The 23,255-nt window shown below is 44.2% G+C and overlaps 1 protein-coding gene across 1 annotated transcript in view; it reads left to right on the forward strand.

The window, feature by feature from the left end:
- Window positions 1-9,129, forward strand: part of LRCH1 (leucine rich repeats and calponin homology domain containing 1) — a 191,099-nt gene extending 181,970 nt beyond the window's left edge. The window contains exon 19 of the mRNA XM_021697827.2: window positions 8,091-9,129. Within this exon, the coding sequence (XP_021553502.1) occupies window positions 8,091-8,201 (111 nt within the window). The 3' untranslated portion in view covers window positions 8,202-9,129. The remainder of the gene's footprint in view (window positions 1-8,090) is intronic.
- The last annotated feature ends 14,126 nt before the right edge of the window (window positions 9,130-23,255 follow it).

The raw sequence follows: 23,255 nt of genomic DNA on the forward strand, positions 1-23,255 counted from the left end.
CTAGCTGGGCCGCTGGGGAAGGAGCGTCATTGCTGTTAGAGCGCCACCTGGAGGATTCGCTTGCGCATCACTTTGTGCATATTTTTACTTTTTGCTCCTTGTTAGGTCTATTCTGAGCTCCTAGAAAAGCATTTTCCAGAAGGGATTTCTATTTTTAAATAATGGAATGGGTCGTTTTCCTTTTTTGCTACATCACATCATAACTGCAGGTCAAGAATATGATGGATTTGACTGTATTTGCTTTCAAATAAAGCCATGAGTCATGGAACATTCTTGGTCCTAATACTTGGGTTACTATGGCAGAAGCCAACAATACGATTGCTCTTGTTTTAGAAGAATGTAGTTTCCCTAATGGCCTGAAATTTCCATTTAACCCTTGATTTCCAGTGACATTAGCAAGCTGCTTCTATCCTTAAGCAAGCTTACAAGATTATATGTTAACTATATCCACTTTTTGAGCAATGTGATCAGTTTGTAACTAAAAGAAAAAAAAAAAACATTAGAATCCTGTCTAGGCCAAGATATTTCTGGTTCTGGGATGTCTTTTTATACTATGAGAATGCCCTCCTCCACAGTTCAGACAGCTTCCCCTAGGCTTCACTTTACATCTGGTTGCCAAATACTATTTCTTAAATTTGGGAGATGATGATGTTAACTTCCTCAAGATAATTTCTAATTTACTGAGTTGTGAAGAGTCTACATCGATGGCTACTAAGAAGATAATTTTATTTTTCTGAATGCTTCCATGAATCCAGGGGACTTGAGAATATGCAAAACCCACATGGTTAGAAGAGTATATTTATAAATATTCTTTGTTGCTGCATTAGATTTTCTAACAGGAAACATTCTTTACATGAAAATACCTTGAGTTAGCTGAGCTTTTCCCTCCTGATTTTGTGTTGATTGGTGAAATACAGGGTATGTGGAAGTTCTCTAATTAACCTCGGTTGTGTATAAATAACCTACAGATGTACTGAACTGCTTGTGGGGCTATCTTGTCCCCTTCAATCTGTGACACAATAAAAGCCCTTTGTGCAAAGTCGAATGAGCACCCTGAGCCATAAGTTGTTTATTTGTTTGACAGAGAGAGACACAGCGAGAGAGGGAACACAAGCAGGGGGAGTGGGAGAGGGAGAAGCAGGCCTCCTGCCGAGCAGGGAGCCCGATGCGGGGCTCGATCCCAGGACCCTGGGATCATGACCTGAGACGAAGGCAGACGCTTAACGACTGAGCCACCCAGGCGCCCCCTCATAAGTTGTTTAATAAACACATTTCGGGTGAATATTCCAGGTTTTCATCAGCCCATCGATGCACTGATTTGTGCCCACCCAGAGCAACTCTCTGCATCTCCATCCGGCTCTGCAGTGCACTGAGGCTTCCCTTAATGATCACTGTTTGGGTTTCTTTTTTTTTTTCTTTGGGAGGAGTGGGGGGGCAAAAGGGAAGAAGAGAGATGACTTACAGGGTGGCACTTGAAAGAAAATTCTATCAATAAAAACTGAGTAGAGCAATCATGTGAGATCAGATTTAATTGTCAGTGCTGACTTGACATCATTCTCAGGCTGTGTTCGTATTTCACTTCTGGCATCAAAGGATTCTTTGGATGCATTTTCATTTCTCATGTCATTAATGTATCTGTAACCTAACATGCCGCTCCTCTTGGGATCTGTGGGGTGGGTTTTTTTTTTTTTTTTTAATCAAGTGGCATGGTAACTAGCAGAACACAATTAATTTAGCCCTTTAGGCAAAACTTGGAATGAACGGTCTTGCCCATTGTCAGGCTGTTCATTTCTATTCAGAATATTAAGCCTCTCCATGGTTCTTCCCTGAGGTACCCACACCAACTCATATGCCCACGTGAGGCCTGCCATTACAGCGAGACGTGCTTGTCGTCTGAGAGGTGGGCAGGGACTTAGTTGTGTGATTTATATGTGCATGTTAAATCTCCTTCCTCACACAAGAAAGACCATTTTCCCAGTTCTTGCAGTGCCTGATAAAAGGAACCAGTTGTTTATTTATGTTCTCTCTTTGAGATAGATTTATGTGAAAGGGAGGGTTCTCTTTCTCCAGGTCCTCCAGTTGGTGGCAGCTCACCACTCAGTCTCAGGATTTCCACAGTATGTCACAGCTAATGTGTCTACTCATTCCCTCTATTTACGGATTTGTGAGTCACATGTGGCTCACTGGTCGGGGCAAGACACTTATGGAATCGGGCTGGTGGAGAGGGGCCCTGCAGAACTCAAAAGTAAGACAACTGAGAAGGAATTTCCTCAATGAGAATAGGTTTAAAAAAAAAGTCACTCGATACCCTGATACCATTTTTTTTGTGAGTAAGAAATTAAATTCAGTGCCTGGTGGCTAGGGTTCTCTCTAAAATCCATGCTGTTTTATAAGGACAAGACGTCCTAAGGACAAAGGCTGTTGCCCCTTACCAGGTAAAGTACTGGACAATGGATTAAAATTTCAGGAGCCTGAAGTGGTTTTGGAGTAAATGAAACATATTTTAATACCATTTTATTTCAGGAGATTTGGGTTTAAAGTTAGGCTTTAGATTTTGAAATTAGTTCTCAATAAACAATCAGTTATATGTAGAATGTGCACTTTTTTCTTCTTCGAGACTATCAGAGTCCATTCCTTGGCTTTTCAGTGTGATTTTCTTTGTGCTTGTGTTCATTCATTCATTCCTCAAATATGGAATGAGCAGTCTTTGAGTAAGCCTTTGTGGTAGACCTTGGGGATACATGACGCTGTCTTCAGAAATCTTGCAGTCTGGACCAGGAGTCAGCAACATTTTTCTGTCGAGTACCAGATTATAAATATCGTAGGCTTTGTGGTCTATGCAGTCTGTGTTACAACTACTCTGTTCCGCTGGTGCAGCCTGAAAGCAGCCGTCGATGACTCGTCAGTGAATGGATATGGCTGTGTTCCAGTAAAACTTTATTTACAAAAACAGGCTGTGGACTGACTAGGCCCGCAGGCAGTGGGTTTTGGACCCCTGACCTAGCGGACAAATAAGATGCAATTCAGGGTGACACAAGATTCTGCAAAGCACGCGGCAGGGGACCGGACCCTGATGGGGAACGGGGAATCTGCGAAGCCTTTTTGGAACTGTGATGTTTACACGGAGACCTGAAAGGTGTGTAGGAATAGCCAGGGAAGGAGGGTGCAGGTTAGGGACGTGAGAAAGGGGGCAGATACGTGTGGGAGGAAGCACTTGACGGTGGCAGGGCTGGAAGGCAGAGACTCCCATGGAGAGCGACAGGACACCGTCTCGGTCTGTAGGAGTGTGACGTGGTCTCTGCTTTATACGGGAGGTGACCGCCCCTCAGAACGCTCAGGTGGCAGAACTTGAAGCTCTCTCACGTGAAAATCATGCAGACAGTTCTGCTTTAAGTTCAGTCACTTCAGCGCCAGGAACGTGCATTTGAGAAACAGGCTGGACGATATGAACTATGCGGACATAGATGACTTCTTCTTAGTCTAGCAGCTGGGCCTGGAAGGAGGTGCGTGGCTGTTTGGGAGCACAAGGAACACAGAAGGAGGAGAGCCAGGCAGCAATGCTCCCGCGAGGCGTCTTCCTCTGGGATGAGAGGTCTGTTGCTCTCCCTGAAGAGAAGCCCAACAAGCCAAGTCGCCGAGCTAACGCCTGTTCCCAAATTGAGGGTTCTGTGACCCCCCCCCGGATCTTGAACTTGGTGGGGCTGCCCACCTACGGATGAAGGTGAAATTTATGGGCAACAGCACGATGTTGTGGAAAGAGCCCCAGCCAGGAGAGGAGACGCATGGTCAAATCCTGGTTCCAGTAGTTACCAGCTGTGGGACTTTAACAAAGTTGCTAAAGCTCTCTACATCTCAGTTCTGTCATCTGTAAAATAGAGGTATTCTACCCGCCTGACACAGTTGTCCTAGAGAAGTAAGCAATGCAGATCTGTAGCGTTGGCACCGAGCATGTCGGAGGGGCCCCGGGCATCTTTCTGAGTTAGCGTTTACTGTTTATGGCTTGCCTGCCTTTTCCAGCCCTGTTTGCTGTGGAAAAAGAGTTGGGTGACCAACTCTTTTTCTTTTTCCCCCAACTATTTATTTATATTATTATGCTTACGTTACATGGAAGCAACCAAGCAGTTCTGCCCCATTTCAGGGAAAGTTTCCAATCAACACCAATTACGTGGTGACAAATAACTAGGAACGGTGACGTCTTTGGGTCACGACTGACAAGGAAGGATGGGCTCCAGTGCTAGGGTTCATCTCCAGCAAGAATATGGCACAGCGGCCCTCACAAGCCACACTAACACGGAGCCTTCAGCGCTGGTCACAAAGTCGGATCTCTTCCCTGAAGCTAGCAAATCAAGTGAAATAACTGGGTTTAAGGAACATTTTTTTTTTTTTAAATGAAACCAAATAAGTTTAAAAACCATGCTCTTGACACATTTTCCTTTCAAAATTTACATGAAACTCACTTTTTCACTCTAATAGCCCAGATTTTTTTCCCTCACATAGCCCATCATGTAGCTAGTCAGATAGACTGTTCTGCCTCAAGATGTGAACATAGGGGGGAAAAAAATTAACGGCATGTGAGGGAACCTTACTGATTCCACCATCGGAGAAGCAACACAAAGCACGAGTTCTTCAGAGGGGTTCGGAAGCATGACATTTATGTAAGATACTCCTTTATGACTCTGCCCTGTGCTTTAAAAGGAAACACAACAGTGGTGCCACATTCTCAAGGAAAGCCGCTAGGCTCCTCTAACAAGGAAATAAATTTAAATGCATTTAAAGTCAGTGTAAATGTACAGTATCTCTGCTTTAAATCCCTTTTATCCAGGTTTAGGTAGTGGCCCTTCTCTGTCCCTTCTGATCCAGTTGTGAATGTACCGCAGTTCCTTCCCTATCCCAACTTCTGGGTCACTTCCAGGACCCTCCCCACTGCCCCCTGGCCTCTGCAGTGGCAGGACATGCCCCCTGGCCTCTGCAGTGGCAGGACATGCCCCCTGGCCTCTGCAGTGGCAGGACATGCCCCCTGGCCTCTGCAGTGGCAGGACTACTGCGGTGGGAGATGGCCTTCCGGCCATCCTTGCTACCCTCTTCATTTCCGGCAGGCTCCCCTCGCTCGGCCTGTCAACCATGCCTCAGCTCATCATTCCTATCAGGTTTCATCCCAGTCCTGTGATAAAATAACCAGAACTGCTGTGTTTTTATGTTTCTGTTACCTTAGACCAGTCTTTGTAGGCACCTCCGACCCCATCCAAGTAATCTGAGGGCACTTCTTTCTGGGTTTCTTCAGGGCATCTGAATGAAAGGAGAAAGACAGGAAGGAAGTGAGAAGTAGCTTTTTATGTCTTCTGTGTACTTCTCATTGTCAGCTGTGGGGGTGGAAGCGAGACTCTCGGACTCTGCACCTGGTTTAGGAGTGAGGAGACCAGGAAGGTGAGAAGTGCCGGTTGGAAAACTAAAGGGCTGGGAGAGAGGATGACCTTAAGCTAGCTCAGTCTGTGAGTCTGTGTCGTCTCCAGAAGTCCTATCAGGGGGAGGTTGAGACCTCGGTACTTTCCCCTCCCTGTCTCTCTGGAGCCCCCCCTCCCAACCATGGCCTCTAGCTTGGAGCCTTGGAGCCAGCACTCCTCACAGGGACTGGTGCAGCCATTAATAGGGCCATGTTGCATCTCAAGCAAAACTTAGTTTAGGGCACATAGCCCCATAAAAGCCATGTTGTACACGGAGTTTAGACCCTGTGGAAATATTCGTACTTGAATTCAGGAACATTTAGGACTAAATGTAAGTAAACACTGCGGGCAAGAAGCAAAGTGTCTTTCAAAATGCCTTGCTTGTGTGCATCCTTTTAAGATTTCTATTTGTGCTCCTCACCCAGTGTTCTTTTGATCCGTTACTGCTTTTCTCAATGATTTATTAAACCAACATGTCATATAAAACCCTTTGTAATTTGATGCAAATACTTTTGTTAGAGTTTGTTGTTTATCTTTTAATTAATTTGGTTTTTTTAAAGATTTTATTTATTTATTTGACAGAGAGAGAGAGCACAAGCAGGGGGAGTGGCAGGCAGAGGGAGAAGCAGGCTCCCCGCTGAGCAGGGAGCCCGCTGCGGGGCTCGATCCCAGGACCCTGGGATCATGACCTGAGCCCAAGGCAGACGCTTAACCGACTGAGCCACCCAGGTGCCCCAGTTTGGGGTTTTTTTGACACATGGAAGCTTTAAACTTTAAGGCAATCAATTGTTTTTATCTTTTGTGATTTTTGTATCATTTTTTAACTTAGAAAATTCTCCATTTATTTATAAGAGAAAATGCTAACTATTCATCTCTGTTTTATTAGGAGAGATGTTCATTTAACTCTTTAATTCATTTCAAATTGATTTTAGCATATGGTGTAAATACGAGACCTTTTTTTTCCCCAAGTAATGTCTCGTACCAGGAGCTTAACCATAATAGTGACCATTTGTAATTTCCTATGAAGCCTGATGTCAACCTGGGTGCTGTGCAGATCCTAAGAATGGGATAAACATACCCCTGCCCCTGTGGAACCAGCCTTAGCAATGAAATGCCAGATTGAGGTGCTTTCACAAGCCCGTGACAGTGGCTTCAGGAAAGGATCTACCCTGACGTCTGGCTGTGGCCCATCCTGGCTTCGTGCCCACCTGGCACAGAGCCCCCCATTCTTTCTCAGGTTGACATGTGGCTACTAAGTTGGCAAGCAGCATAAACCTGAATGCCCACTGAGTATGCCATTGGCAAGATCATCTTATTATGGTACAGAGCAGACACAGGAAATAATGGTTAAAATTGTGTTCTAAAGAATCCGTTGTCCTATGTTGATGTGGGGCCATTTCTTAAGACCTGGTGCCAGACACAGAGTCTGAGATACTTTGCATTTACCACAAGTTAGGGAAGGAGGAGGGATAGGGGTAATAAGGTGATCGAGAGCCTGTAGGAAAATGACATTTTCAGATGGTGGAACAACTTACTGGGGATGTCATTGCGTGTCCTTCGAAGATCTTTCTAAGAGCAGAACACCTGTGTCTGTGGTAATTTCTGGAGAGCTCTGCACTTGAGGCAGCAGGAAGATCTGGTTCCTCAAGCAAGAGTCCTGTGAGATGAAGCAGAAGTGTCCAAGACCCTGATTGGCCTCATGGTAAACACTTCGTCCACCGCCTGGGGTGTGGCCACATCCCCTTTAAACTGTCCTTAAAAACAGCTGTCATTGGGCTTGTGGAGAACATACCGGGATCCGGTAGCCAAGAGGGAGTGTTTTCTGCGGAGTCTTTCCCTAGCCAAGGAGACATGTTCTGCAAGGAGATTCCCCTCATTCCCAGAGCCAAATGACAAAGGTGTGAAATTATTTTATTGTGTTCTTTTGTAAACTGTTTGGTTGAGCATGCAAGGTTCTCCACATAAGGAGTGATTTGCGTTGTTTTCCTTGACTTGTATGTACCGGCCATTTCCCAAGAGCAAAAATTCAACCTGAGAAAGTAACAGGACATTTGTGTCTTTGACCGTTTTATGACAGAGTCCTAAAAGGGAGACTGTTGAAGGCTGTGGTTAAAATTACTTATTTACAAGGCTGTTCGTAAACCATGAAGAAAGGATACCAAGCCCACCAGCAATACCTCCATTTCAGAGATCACAGCAAATAAAATCAAGGTTTATGGTCAGTAGAATGGTACATGGTCTGTATAAATGAGTGTCCTAGTTTCTTTGAAATGTGTGAGAGGCTATGTGCATTTTACTTTATAAGAATGTAATCTAATATATTCTTGGTGTTTGGTTCCCCCCTGACTATGTAGCTCAGTTATTTAGAATAAAGATTTTTTTTTTTTAATGTTTAGATCTATTGCATATTCTAAGATGCTTGGGAGACTTTCTGGAACAGCCCCCACTTGTGAAAAATCGGTATTTTCTCTGCAAACACAGAAAAGATCTTTGCCAGCGGGTGGAAAGCAAGGGAGGGAGCACAGTCTGAGGTGATCAGACAGGCACATGTCAGAGCTCAGCTGAACTCCTGTCACTGGTGTCCTCTAAGATTTTATGATTATGTTTTCGGTCATCTAAAAATTGACGCTGTGTTCTTCTTCCTTTTAGGAAAAACTGTGTCTACCCCATCACATCCTTGAAGAGAAAGGCCTGGTCAAAGTGGGCATTACCGTTCAAGCGTTACTAGATGTAACGGTAACAAAGACTCTGTTCACATGAAACCAGCTCCTCTCCTTGGGGTCGGTTCAGACTCTCCTCTCATCCGAAGTCCTGGACCCTGCTCTCAGCACCTGCTCCTCCTGCCCTCCCGCTCACTGCCTGTCAGTTCCCTGGCTCTGGTTGCATTGAAGGGAGGACAGAGGGAAGATTGTCCACCTTCCAGAACTGACTTCCATTGTTAAGATAGGAAAGATACTGACCTTAAAGCCAGTGAGGGAACTGCCAGTGAAGAGCTGAGCAGCACGTCAATGCCTTTTACGACCTCCTTCATCCCTTCCACGCTCAGCTACTGCCATTACCAACACACCAAGCACAACCGTTTTGCAACAAGATGCTTTTGTTTTATTCAAACCAAACTTCTTGTGTATTCAATGCGGGGAGGGGGACACAATCAGGTTTCTCACCACCAAATTTTTTAAGACCTTTCTTGAGACCATTGCCTTTTAAAAAACTATTTTCGACATACAAAATATTTATATAAATATTATTTATTAGTGAGTTGTTATTCATCCTTTGGATGCAAATTGTAAATTAGGAAACTATTTTATTACTGCTTTTTTGTGGTTAAACACTTTATTTTAATATTATAAATATTGAATTATTTTCTATCCTCTTTGGTGTGCAGTAGTTCTAGGTCTCAGTAATATGTATTTTTGGGGTTTTGGACCCAGAAAAAAAAAAAAAAAAAAAAAATTTAAGCCAAAAACAGGTGCTTCTGTGACGAGAACTGTTTTCTGGGGAGGCATTATTTACACTTTGGTTTATGGAACATGGTTTTATTTATATTTCTGCATTCCATCCAGTTTCTTACATTCCAGCAGCCCTGTTGTCCTCTCACATAACAAACAGACTGAAATCAAGAGAGTACCCCAAAGTTATTTGTAAATAGCTGTGATGAAGAAAAAAAAAGGCATATTAAACTTGAAGATGAAATGTGAACAATTATTTTTTTGGATTCAGACTTATTTTGCTATGCACAAAACATTCACGTTTTAACACAAAGAACTCGTAAGTGTTAGCGTCATGTGTCTTGAAGTGTAATTTTGCACTGTAACTTGGCTAATGAAAGAAAGTCTAGCACCAAAGGTAGATGATAAGGAAATGGTCTAGGTAAGTAGAGATAAGAAAAAGTCTACTGTTTGACCAAAAAGCTTTTGTAAGGACAGCTTTGACGGAGTGAGCAAGAATGGCACATGGGACATGGATCAGGCGACCAGCCCTTCTCAACTGCCAGCCTGTCTTAAAAGAAAATGATTCCGAGAGGCAGACGTGCTCGTCTCATCGTAATTTAGTTGGCGGCTTCCCTAAAACGCTGCAGGAGTCCCGGCCTCTGGTGTGAAACCACGGGAATGAGTCCCCCACTGGGGGGGGGGGGGGGCAGCCCCCTGTTACGCCAACGCAGGCTTAGGAGCGGGCTCGGGAAGGGCTGTTGGGAGACGGAGTAGCCTAAGAAGGAGGAAGTTCAGGCAAAACACGGCTAGAGAAGAGCCAGCAAAGGAAAGGGACCTGTGCTGGCTCGAGGGACCCGCGTAAGGCGTCACGGACGCGCTCCCACGCGTGGCCATTGGCCCCGCAGAGAGCCCGCTCGTTCGTCTTTCAGTCTCGCGAAGGCCGACTGCAGCCTCACTTCCGTGAGAAGCCCCTGTAAGTGCCGGCGGACAGATACCCGGGTGGGCGCCGCGAGGATGGGAGGCACTGAACTCCGACGCCCGTCGGTCAATGCCACGGCTGCCCACTGCGGGGGGCGAGATGGGGGCGGTTACTGGAAGCGGTCATTTGGATTGGCAGCTAGCAGTTATTTCCTGTCAAATGTACTGTGCACTTTAACCTAACGTAAAATCTATTTTAATATGTTCCTGTACTGCACAAATACCTGTTCTGTCAAATAGCGTCATGATGTAAAAGAGAAAGGCGTTTTGGGCAAAGAGCGTATTCAAGGTCAACAACGTGCCAAGGTCGATATGGAAATAGGAATTCAGATTGCCGCACCTTGACGGGCATTCAGAACGCAGGGTCCTGAAATATTTTTTTTTATGTGTATATATGGCAAACATGAAGCTCTGTAATCCTTGTTCTGAGAGATTTTTTCCCCCCCCAAAATTAAAATATTTCTTTTGATACTAATCTTCAGTATTTTTCTTAAAGTTGGCTGTATAATACAAATGACGTCAATATTTTGTGCAATGGCTTTTTTTCCCCTTTTAAATGCAGTCCGTGTATGGCTACGTAACGTCTTCAAGATCCTTGTACACTGTTTATATGTGCAATAAAACGGGCATGGTCAGCTGAGAGTACCGGAAGTGGACAGACTGTACACAGTGCAAATATCCTTTCTTTTATTAAGTAACAGCCATTAAAACTTTGAATTTGTACAAACCATCTTCTGCCTGACTTACCCATCTGATACGAAGGTTGACCATAGCCACAAAAGAAATCCTAGGGTGTCGTTGCTGAAATAGACTGTAGCAATTATCTAGTGTATATATATATGAGTGTGTGTGCGTCTGTAATATATATATTTTCCAACCATTTTTTTTTTCCAAACTAAAATCTTCCCTGGAAGCACAGAACATACAGCAGTGATGAGCAGAGTCTCTGTGGTGAGGGGGAGAAGGGATGTAGACTCAGGACCCTCCACCCGTCCCTTGGGTGGCAGCTCCAGAAGATGTCACTGAGGAAGCCTGAAGGCTGTGTGGTGCGTGTTGGAGAACCACAGGATTTGGTCCTTTCTCCTCAGCTGCCCCCCACGGGATCTGACTCGCAGAGAGTGAAGTGGCCGCCATGATTACGCCTCCCATGAATCTAGGCTGGGGTTTTTCCCACACGTGCAGCCTACCTCTGGTAGAAGAGCAGCTGCTTGGAGGAATTCAAGTGAAAACACAACACACGAGACCAACAGCCTAAGTAAGCAGAGACCAGGGTCAGGGCCTCTCCATTTAAGATCCGTTCCTACTGAGTTGAGAAAACCAATGCATGGCCAACAGTGTTCCGATGGGGAATGCTGTTCCTGTGCCGAACCTCGAATTCTTAGGTATCTTAGTCTACTACATGTCGCACAAGTCTAGCACTCACAGACACTTTGCACTGTAAGTTGGCTGGAGCACCTGGGGAATGTGTGAAGGGCAAGCGAAGGGGAGGCCACAGGAGCAGAGCGCTGGTGGGGGGGACCTGGCGGGGGAGCACACTTGGCACTGGGGGCATCCATGCGGTTCAGCCATATGGCATTGGCTGCAGTGGGGGACTGTCCCAGAGACCAAGTTCTGGCCAACGGTTGCCTCGGGGGCTTCCCACTTCTTCCTGGGGGAGTCCGAGACATCCGGGCAGCAATGACCCCATTGGGGCTGGTTATCTAACCTCCTGGAGGTCAGCTAGCAGAAACCAGATCCAGTTGAGTCTGGTCTCACGGGATGTATGAACTCAGTTCTCTTCGGAGCTGGTACTCCTGTGTGTGGGGCATGCGCGTAAAGCAGGGTCCCAGCCACTACCTTCACTCCTCACACCCACACACTAATGGGCCATCTTAATGGCCAATAGTCATTGAGTGGCTACTGTGGGTCAAGTGTTTTTCTGAACTATAAACCCCATTAAAACAAGGCTACTTGTCTATTTTGTTCTCTGTCGATTCCCCATTGCCTGGAACAGTGCTTGTCAGTAGGCACTAAAAAGATGCCAGTTAGAAGAATTAACGAACTTTGCATACGGTATTTCAAAAATTCTTGCCAAAACGCTATCAGGGAAGGACTTGTGGACACCCATACCTAATACCACATACGTCAGGGAACTGACCCTGCCTCTTCTACCAAGAGGTTTTTGTGGTTCTTACCTGACATTGTCCGTGTGGCTATTGTTTATTGGTTCAAAAGCAGCCACCTTACTCAACTGACCAATAAGTCTCTTCCCCCAAATTTTTAATTCTTTTCCTGGTGACCGGAGACAAAAGACATAAAACCTGGAAGAGACCTAGAGGATAACACTGACATTCAGAGAGAAGTAGGGAGAAGCAACTTGCTCAAGCTCGTATCAGATAAGACAGAGGGCAGGGCATGGTCAAGTTCAACTGTTGGGCTTGTGTCCTTTTCATTGTACAGAGGGCATCCCAGCAGAGCTGACCGACTGAAGTTTCTAGAGTTTTTTTTTTTTTTTTTTAAAGGTCTTGGGCAATTCTTAGGATTTAGAGATACAAAAGAAAGCATTTGTGGGATAAAACTTGATAAGCTGAGCCTTACTGGGACCAGTTTAAATGCTAACTAAGACAGATCAAGGCCAGGAAAAGAGGTTTAAAAAACAGGCCCAGGGGAGAGGAAGCGTTCCTCACATTGAAATGAGGTGGAGGAAGAAGCCTCCAGTTTCCTTGCCATTTCTCTCTCCCAATTTGATAAAACATTATTATAGGGTTTTTTTTTAATTTTGGAATTTTTATCTGTTTATCAAAGTGATACACGTTTATCATAGAAACTTTGGACAGTATGAAGAGGTTGGGGAAGATCACCTGTAATCCCATCTTGTAGGGAACTGTTAAACTTTTCAAATATTTTCTTTGAGACATTCCTATGTATTTTTACACAGTACAACTTTACATAGGTTTTTCCCTTGTTAATACTAGAGTATATGCATTTTCCCCGGGATAATACTGTTTGCTGAAAGAAAAAATGGGGTACCCTGAACAGGTACTAATGATATTTTAGAAGCCCCCTTTAAAAACATGTGGTTCCTAGAATCATGTGGTCTTAGGTGGGCAATACCTAAAGGAAGCTGACAGACCCTGAAATAAGATTAAGGGCCATTAAGGTCTTTGGTGGGCAGGGAGTCTGCGGGGGGATTGGGAGGTACGGCTGGAAAGGGAAGGGGGCCAACAGGAGGTACATTTTCTTTTTTTTTTTTTTAAAGACTTTTTTTATTTATTTGTCAGAGACAGCATAAGCAGGGAGAGTGGCAGGCAAAAATAAGCAGAGGGAGAAGCAGACTCCCCTCTGAGCAAGGAGTGTGACTGAGGACTTTATCCCAGAACCCTGGGGTCATGACCTGAGCCAAAGGCAGCCACTTAACCCACTGAACCACCCAGGCATCTCAGGAGGTACATTTTCAAGCCAGCCCCACAGTGAAAGACTGAAGTTCAGTCCTGGAGGAAGCTCTGGGAGATGGTATAGAACATCTCATACCTCAGAATCCTCCCAGCCAAATTCCCAGGAGGTATTTATATCCCCCTAAAACCTCCCTTAACATCATGCCTAGAACCGCTTAGAAAAATAAATGTATGCCCATTTAAATGCTTTGGTTATATAAGAAAATAAGGAAATCCCCAGGATCTCTAAACAAAGAGGGAGCTAGAGACCAGAATATTAAAATGAAGGCAAAGCCATGACCGTGCTGGGAGCTCTGGTCCATCCTCTTGACCAAGAGATGGTGTATTAACTAATGGGCACTCTGTGATGGCCACAAATACACGGACCCGGCCAAGGTGAGTCCTGAGTTGGATCTGAAATCTCTGCACAAAACCAGCATCCGTAAAGGGCTGCACCTTCATTGAAAGGATAGAGAAAAAAGAAGTTAGCCTGTCTACAAAGAGAGACGGCAAGGAGAGTAGCGATCCTTGGGTGAGAGGAAGTGGGAAATATTAGCTTCTGTCACTACAGTCTCATCTTCCACAGATTTATGCTTTGAATTTCCATTGCAAATGTGGTCTGGGAAACCCCAAGATGAAGAATACTTACAGTGTCTCAGGCTGGTCACACTCCAGGACACTAAGGAGAAGAAAAAACAGTTCCTTACTGAAGCAGACCCCACAGATACCCTGGGATGACACCGACCATGCATGAGCATCCTATGCAAAATTACAAAAGAAGCTCTGAGACTTGCAGCCTGAAAATTTTTTGCAACTTAAATTTGGTGACAAGACTCGATTGGAGCTGGCAGAAAGCTATTCAAGTCTGTATTTTCTAATTTTTAAAAAATATTTTATTTATTTGTATGCCAGAGAGAGAAAGAGCGCTCACAAGTAGGGGGAGGGGCAGGCAGAGGGAGAAGCAGGCTTCCTGCTGAGCAAGGGGCCCGATGTGGGTCCTGGGATCATGACCTGAGCAGAAGGCAGACGCTTAGCCGACTGAGCCACCCAGGCGCCCCTATTCAAATCTTTATCTTCTTAGTGTGATATTAAGAAGAGAGTGGCCATATGTAAAGAGATGGTCATTGAGACCTTTCCAAAAGTGATAAAGCATTTGAATGCTCAGATTCAAGAGGCACAACACATTTCAAGCAGGATAAGTAAAAATACCTCTGTATCTGTAGAGATGCGGTAAAAGTGATCCTAGAAAGTGAAGATATGAGCCCAGGCTTCTTCATTCTGCCTTTTTTTTTTTTTTTTAAAGATTTTATTTATTTATTTGAGAGAGGGAGTGAGAGAGAGAAAGAGCACAAGAGGGGGGAGTGGGAGAGGGAGAAGCAGACTCCCCGCTGAGCAGGGAGCCCGATGCGAGACTCGATCCAGGGACTCCAGGATCATGACCTGAGCCGAAGGCAGTCGCTTAACCAACTGAGCGACCCAGGCACCCCTTCATTCTGCCTTCTAATGGCTGGGCGTTCCACTTGGTAAAGGCACTTGAGGAGGACCATCTCAAAAGGTAAGTAGAATCTTCCACCAGCAGGACTGGAAATTGTGTCAGCCCACACCCAGGGCTAAGACGGCTGTGCCCAGCCAGACGATCTTAAGAAGTGTACGTATTTGTGGTCAGAAGACACTGTCCTGGCAAACAGGTCTGGAGCTGAGGATTGTTGCCTTAAGTGTCATGGAGAATGCAGCACAAACATCTTCAGGAGGACAGTAAAGAGGCCTTTTCTGACAAGGTCAAAGAGGCGATGAGGCCAAAGGAATGGGATGCAGTTAACCACTGAAAATCCATCTGACCATTCTCTGTGCTTTTTGGATGCCGGACTTGAAGGTCAATCGGTTCAGCAACACTCAGGAAGAACAAAGCTGCTGAGGATTTATAGAGGGCAGCGGGGGCAGACTCGGTGTTTTACAAGGTCATGTGGGGTGGGGTGGGGGTGGGACACGGGGGAGGAGAAGCAGGGACCTGCAGGCTGCCGGCTTTCCACTGCGATGAGAAATGCCAAAGTGCTGGGCCAGGATACTCCTGAACAACTATCGCTTTTCTTTACGAAGTAAAAGAAAGCCCTTGACCTCTTGGAATGTGATCTCCACATAAATACCTGCTAGAGTCATTAAAGCTGGGGATGGGGATGGAGGGAGAGACAGGTCTGCTGCCTAAGGAAGGTCCCATACAGGCAGACCTCACCTTTCCCCTCAAAATACTGTCTAGTCTCTTGTCTTCCCAAATCCTTAGTGAATGTTCTTTAAAGAATATTCAAGGGGCATCCGGATGGCACAGTCAGTTGTGTCCACTCTTGATTTTGGCTCAGGTCATGATCTCGGGGTCCGGAGAGTGAGCCCTGCATCTGCTGCATGCGGAGCATGGAGCCTGCTTAAGATTCTCTCTCTGCCCCTCTCCCATCGCTACCCCTCCCCCCTCATGTGTACGTGTGTGTGCTCTCTCTCTCTCTCTCTCTCGAAAGAGTACTCTTTTTTTTTTTTTAAAGAGAGAGAGAGCGAGAGAGCGCGTATAAGTGGGGAAGGGGCAGAGGAAGAGAATCCCAAGCTGACTCCCTGCTGAACACAGACCCCGACCAGTGGCTCGATCTTTTGTGCAGGGTCTATGTTTTGTTATTTATTTATTTATTTATTTATTTTTATTCTTAGGTTAATCCCCATACATTACATCATTAGTTTTAGATGAAGTGTTCCATGATTCATTGTTTGTGCATAACACCCAGTGCTCCATGCAGAATGTGCCCTCCTCAATACCCACCACCAGGCTAACCCATCCTCCCACCCCCTCCCCTCTAGAACCCTCAGTTTGTTTTTCAGAGTCCATCGTCTCTCATGGTTCGTCTACCCCTCCGATTTCCCCCCCTTCATTCTTCCCCTCCTGCTATCTTCTTCTTCTTCTTCTTCTTTTTTTTTTTCTTAACATATATTGCATTATTTGTTTCGGAGGTACAGATCTGAGATTCAACAGTCTTGCACAATTCACAGCACTCACCAGAGCACATACCCTCCCCAGTGTCTATCACCCAGCCACCCCATCCCTCCCACCCCACCCCCCACTCCAGCAACCCTCAGTTTGTTTCCTGCAATTAAGAATTTCTCATATCAGTGAGATCATATGATACATGTCCTTCTCTGTTTGACTTATTTCACTCAACATAATACACTCCAGTTCCATCCACGTCGTTGCAAATGGCAAGATCTCATTCCTTTTGATGGCTGCATAATATTCCATTGTATATATATACCACATCTTCTTTATCCATTCATCTGTCGATGGATATCTTGGCTCTTTCCACAGTTTGGCTATTGTGGACATTGCTGCTATAAACATCGGGGTGCACGTACCCCTTCGGATCCCTACTTTTGTATCTTTGGGGTAAATACCCAGTAGTGCAATTGCTGGATCATATGGTAGCTCTATTTTCAACTTTTTGAGGAACCTCCATACAGTTTTCCAGAGTGGCTGCACCAGCTTGCATTCCCACCAACAGTGTAGGAGGGTTCCCCTTTCTCCGCATCCCCGCCAACATCTGTCATTTCCTGACTTGTTAATTTTAGCCATTCTGACTGGTGTGAGGTGGTATCTCATTGAGGTTTTGATTTGGATTTCCCTGATGCCGAGCGATATTGAGCACTTTTTCATGTGTCTGTTGGCCATTTGGATGTCTTCTTTGGAAAAATGTCTGTTCATGTCTTCTGCCCATTTCTTGATTGGATTCTTTGTTCTTTGGGTGTTGAGTTTGATGAGTTCTTTATAGATTTTGGACACTAGCCCTTTATCTGATATGTCATTTGCAAATATCTTCTCCCATTCTGTCGGTTGTCTTTTGGTTTTGTTGACTATTTCCTTTGCTTTGCAAAAGCTTTTTATCTTGATGAAGTCCCAATAGTTCATTTTTGCCCTTGCTTCCCTTGCTTTTGGCGATGTTTCTAGGAAGAAGTTGCTTCGGCTGAGGTCAAAGAGGTTGCTGCCTGTGTTCTCCTTTAGGATTTTGATGGACTCCTGTCTCACATTGAGGTCTTTCAACCATTTGGAGTCTATTTTTGTGTGTGGTGTAAGGAAATGGTCCAGTTTCATTCTTCTGCATGTGGCTATCCAATTTTCCCAACACCATTTGTTGAAGAGACTGTCTTTGTTCCATTGGACATTCTTTCCTGCTTTGTCAAAGATGAGTTGACCATAGAGTTGAGGGTCCATTTCTGGGCTCTCTATTCTGTTCCACTGATCTATGTGTCTGTTTTTGTGCCAGTAACCATGCTGTCTTGATGATGACAGCTTTGTAATAGAGCTGGAAGTCCGGAATTGTGATGCCGCCGGCTTTGCTTTTCTTTTTCAACATTCCTCTGGCTATCCATACAAATTTTAGGATTATTTGTTCCATTTCTTTGAAAAAAGTGGATGGTATTTTGATGGGGATTGCATTGAATGTGTAGATAGCTCTAGGTAGCATTGACATCTTCACAGTATTTGTTCTTCCAATCCATGAGCATGGAATGTTTTTCCATTTCTTTGTGTCTTCCTCAATTTCTTTCATGAGTATTTTATAGTTTTCTGAGTACAGATCCTTTGCCTCTTTGGTTAGATTTATTCCTAGGTATCTTATGGTTTGGGGTGCAATTGTAAATGGGATCGACTCCTTCATTTCTCTTTCTTCTGTCTTGTTGTTGGTGTATAGGAATGCCACTGACTTCTGTGTATTGATTTTATATCCTGCCACTTTACTGAATTCCTGTATGAGTTCTAGCATTTTTGGGGTGGAGTCTTTGGGGTTTTCCACATAAAGTATCATATCATCTGCAAAGAGTGAGAGTTTGACTTCTTCTTTGCCAATTTGGATGCTTTTGATTTCTTTTTGTTGTCTGATTGCTGTGGCTAGGACTTCCAATACTATGTTGAATAGCAGTGGTGATAGTGGACATCCCTGCCGCGTTCCTGACCTTAGGGGGAAAGTTCTCAGTTTTTCCCCATTGAGAATGATATTCGCTGTGGGTTTTTCATAGATGGCTTTTATGATATTGAGGTATGTACCCTCTATCCCTATACTCTGAAGAGTTTTGATCAAGAAAGGATGCTGTACTTTGTCAAATGCTTTTTCTGCATTTCTCTCTATTGAGAGGATCATATGATTCTTGTTCTTTCTTTTGTTAATGTATTGTATCACATTGATTGATTTGCAGATGTTTGAACCAACCTTGCAGCCCAGGGATAAATCCCACTTGGTCATGGTGAATAATCCTTTTAATGTACTGTTGGATCCTATTGGCTAGTATTTTGGTGAGAATTTTTGCATCCATGTTCATCAGGGATATTGGTCTGTAATTCTCCTTTTTGATGGGGTCTTTGTCTGGTTTTGGGATCAAGGTAATGCTGGCCTCATAAAATGAGTTTGGAAGTTTTCCTTCCATTTCTGTTTTTTGGAACAGTTTCAGAAGAATAGGTATTAATTCTTGAAATGTTTGGTAGAATTCCCCTGGGAAGCCATCTGGCCCTGGGCTTTTGTTTGTTGGGAGATTTTTGATGACTGCTTCAATTTCCTTAGTGGTTATAGGTCTGTTCAGGTTTTCTATTTCATCCTGGTTCAGTTTTGGTAGTTGATACATCTCTAGGAATGCATCCATTTCTTCCAGGTTATCTAATTTGCTGGCATAGAGTTGCTCATAATATGTTCTTATAATTCTTTGTATTTCTTTGGTGTTGGTTGTGATCTCTCCTCTTTCATTCATGATTTTGTTGATTTGGGTCATTTCTCTTCTCTTTTTGATAAGTCTGGCCAGGGGTTTATCAATCTTGTTAATTCTTTCAAAGAACCAGCTCCTAGTTTCGTTGATCTGTTCTACTGTTCTTTTAGTTTCTATTTCATTGATTTCTGCTCTGATCTTTATTATTTCTCTTCTCCTGCTGGGTTTAGGCTTTATTTGCTGTTCTTTCTCCAGCTCCTTTAGGTGTAGGGTTAGGTTGTGTACTTGAGACCTTTCTTGTTTCTTGAGAAAGGCTTGTATTGCTATATACTTTCCCCTTAGGACTGCCTTTGCTGCATCCCAAAGATTTTGAATAGTTGTGTTTTCATTTTCATTGGTTTCCATGTATTTTTTTAATTCTTCTTTAATTTCCTGGTTGACCCATTCATTCTTCAGTAGGATGCTCTTTAGCCTCCATGTATTTGAGTTCTTTCCGACTTTCCTCTTGTGATTGAGTTCTAGTTTCAAAGCATTGTGGTCTGAAAATAGGCAGGGAATGATCCCAATCTTTTGGTACCGGTTGAGACCTGGTTTATGACCTAGGATGTGATCTATTCTGGAGAATGTTCCATGGGCACTAGAGAAGAATGTGTATTCCGTTGCTTTGGGGTGGAATGTTCTGAATATGTCTGTAAAGTCCATTTGGCCCAGTGTGTCATTTAAAGTCTTTATTTCCTTGTTGATCTTTTGCTTAGATGATCTGTCCATTTCAGTGAGGGGGGTGTTAAAGTCCCCCACTATTATTGTATTGTTGTCGATGTGTTTCTTTGCTTTTGTTATTAATTGCCTTATATAATTGGCTGCTCCCATGTTAGGGGCATAGATATTTACAATTGTTAGATCTTCTTTTTGGATAGATCCTTTAAGTACGATATAGTGTCCTTCCTCATCTCTTGTTACAGTCTTTGGTTTAAAATCTAATTTGTCTGATATAAGGATTGCCACCCCAGCTTTCTTTTGGTGTCCATTAGCATGGTAAATGGTTTTCCACCCCCTCACTTTCAATCTGGGGGTGTCTTTGAGTCTAAAATGAGTCTCTTGCAGACAGCATATCGATGGGTCTTGTTTTTTAATCCAGTCTGATAGCCTGTGTCTTTTGGTTGGGGCATTTAGCCCATTTACATTCAGGGTAACTATTGAAAGATAGGAATTTAGGGGCGCCTGGGTGGCTCAGTTGGTTAAGCGACTGCCTTCGGCTCAGGTCATGATCTTGGAGTCCCGGGATCGAGTCCCACATCGGGCTTCCTGCTCGGCAGGGAGTCTGCTTCTCCCTCTGACCCTCCTCCCTCTCATGCTGTTTCTCATTCTCTCTCTCTCAAATAAATAAATAAAATCTTTAAAAAAAAAAAAAAAAAAAAAAGAAAGATAGGAATTTAGTGCCATTGTATTGCCTGTAAGGTGACTGTTACCGTATATTGTCTGTGTTCCTTTCTGGTCTATGTTGCTTTTAGGGTCTCTCTTTGCTTAGAGGACCCCTTTCAAGATTTCCTGTAGGGCTGGTTTTGTGTTTGCAAATTCCTTTAGTTTTCGTTTGTCCTGGAAGCTTTTTATCTCTCCTTCAATTTTCAATGACAGCCTAGCTGGATATAGTATTCTTGGCTGCATATTTTTCTCATTTAGTGCTCTGAATATATCCTGCCAGTCCTTTCTGGCCTGCCGGGTCTCTGTGGATAGGTCTGTTGCCAATCTAATGTTTCTACCCTTGTAGGTTACATATCTCTTCTCCCGAGCTGCTTTCAGGATTTTCTCTTTGTCTATGAGACTCGTAAGTTTTACTATTAGATGTCGGGGTGTTGACCTATTTTTCTTGATTTTGAGAGGGGTTCTCTGTGCTTCCTGGATTTTGATGCCTGTTTCCTTCCCCAAATTAGGGAAGTTCTCTGCTATAATTTGCTCCATTATACCTTCTGCCCCTCTCTCTCTTTCTTCTTCTTCTGGGATCCCAATTATTCTAATGTTGTTTCGTCTTATGGTATCGCTTATCTCTCGAATTCTGCCCTCGTGATCCAGTAGTTGTTTATCTCTCTTTTTCTCAGCTTCTTTATTTTCCATCATTTCATCTTCTATATTACTGATTCTCTCTTCTGCCTCATTTATTCTAGCAGTTAGTGCCCCCATTTTTGATTGCACCTCATTAGTAGCCTTTTTGATTTCTACTTGGTTGGATTTTAGTTCTTTTACTTCTCCAGAAAGGGTTTCTCTAATAACTTCCATATTTTTTTCAAGCCCAGCTAGTATCTTTAAAGTGATGATTCTGAACTCTAGATCTGACGTTGTACTAATGTCCGTATTGAGTAGGTCCCTGGCAGTCGGTACTACCTCTTGTTCTTTTTGTTGAGGTGATTTTTTCTGTCTTGTCATTTTGTGCAGAGGAGAATAGATTAATGAGAGAACAAAATGCTAGCAGAGTAACAACGTCCCCAGAAAATATACTCTAAACAAATCAGAAAAGACCTGAAGCAGTGGGAAAAGAAAGGGAAAGAGAGAAAAAGAAAAAGAGAAAGAGAAAGATAAAAACAAAAACAAACAAAACAAAACAACAACAACAACAACAAAAAACCAGAATGTGATCAAATATGATCAGGCTGGTATATAGATCAGTGCCACACACTAGATTTGGGGTGTATTTTGGTCTTTTAGAAGAAAGTGCCTCCCAAAATTTTAAAGAAAGAAAAACTTATATATGTACAAAAATAAGGGTTGATATGATGAAGGGATGGGATATGACTGTAAAGATGGAAATTATAAAAATTTTTATAAAAGGAATTGATAAGAAGTTGTTTGAAAAAAGAAAGAAGAGGATTTAAAAAAAGAAAAAGAAAAAAAAAAGGGGAGAGGATGTGATCAGGCAGGGGAATAGAAAACACCATATACTAGAGATTTAGGGTATATTTTAATCTGTTAGAAGAAACTATCTCAAAATTTTAAAGAGAGAACAACTTATATATATAAGCCAAAAATACGGGTAACTACTATGAAGGGATAGAATATGACTCTAAAAATGAAAAATAAATTTTTTTTTTTAAAAAAAGGGACTGATAAGATGTTGGTTGAAAAAGGGAAAAAGAAAAATTCAAAAAGAAAAAAAAAGACAAAAAGACAGTTAAAAAAAAATTAACTTTGAAAGACTAAAGAATCATGGTAAAAAAGCCATGAATTCTATGTGCAGTAGTCCCCTAGCGCTGGAGTTCTGCCGTTCTCATTGATCGGTAAACTTGGCCTTGGCTGGCTGTTCTCGCTGATCTTCTGGGGAGGGGCCTGTTGCCGTGGTTTCCAAATGTCTCTGCCGGAGGCGGAATTGCCCTGCCCTTGCCCCCTCCTGGCTAAGTAATCTGCTCGGGTTTGCTCTCCGGGGCTTTTGTTCCCTGCGAGCTTTCCGTACAGCTTTGGAGGCGGAGAGTGAAAATGGCGGCCTCCCAATCTCCGCCCCGGAGGAGCCGAGAACTCGGGGCCCCGCTTCTCAGTGAGCCCCCAGAGAAAAGCCGTCAGTCACTCCCGTCTCCCCGGTCTCCAGCCGCACTCCGTGCTCACCCGGCCTGTGACCGCGCGTTTCTATCTCCGGCACCCAACCCCGGGTGGAGTCTCCAAACCCAGCAGATCCCTGCGGCGCACTCCCGCGCGGCTCCTCCCAGGGGAGGAAGGTGAGTCTCCCCGGATCTGCCGCTTGTTGGGTCCCTGCTGGAGGAGCAGGGGCCCGACTGTGCCGCGGATCACAGTTTATGGCCACCCCGAGCTGAGAGTCTGCTCCTCGGCTCCGTCTCTGCAGCCGGCTTCCCTGCTCCGATACCTGGGAGCTCTGCCTCACTCAGGCCCCCCAGGTCTTTCTGTGACCCCGAGGGTCCTGAGACCACACTGTCCCACGAGGGTTCCACCGCCCGCTTAGCCACCAGAGTGACGTCCCTCAGTGGAGCAGACTTTTAAAAGTTCCGATTTTGTGCTCCGCGGCTCTATCACTTGCCAGAAGCGGCCGACGGAGGCCCCTCCCCCGCCGTCTATCCTCCCGAATATCACCGCGGATTCACTTCTCCGCACGTCCTACCTTCCAGAAAGTGGTTGCTTTTCTGTTCAGAGAGTTGCTGCTCTTCTTTTCTTCGATCTCCTGTTGAGTTTGTAGGTGTTCAGAATGGTTTGATCCCTATCCAGCTGAATTCCTGAGAGGAGACGAAATCCAGGTCTCCTACTCCTCCGCCATCTTGCTCCGCCCCCCTGTT

Source organism: Neomonachus schauinslandi, chromosome 3 (genome assembly GCF_002201575.2).
Source record: "Neomonachus schauinslandi chromosome 3, ASM220157v2, whole genome shotgun sequence".
Taxonomy (NCBI): Eukaryota; Metazoa; Chordata; class Mammalia; order Carnivora; family Phocidae; genus Neomonachus; species Neomonachus schauinslandi.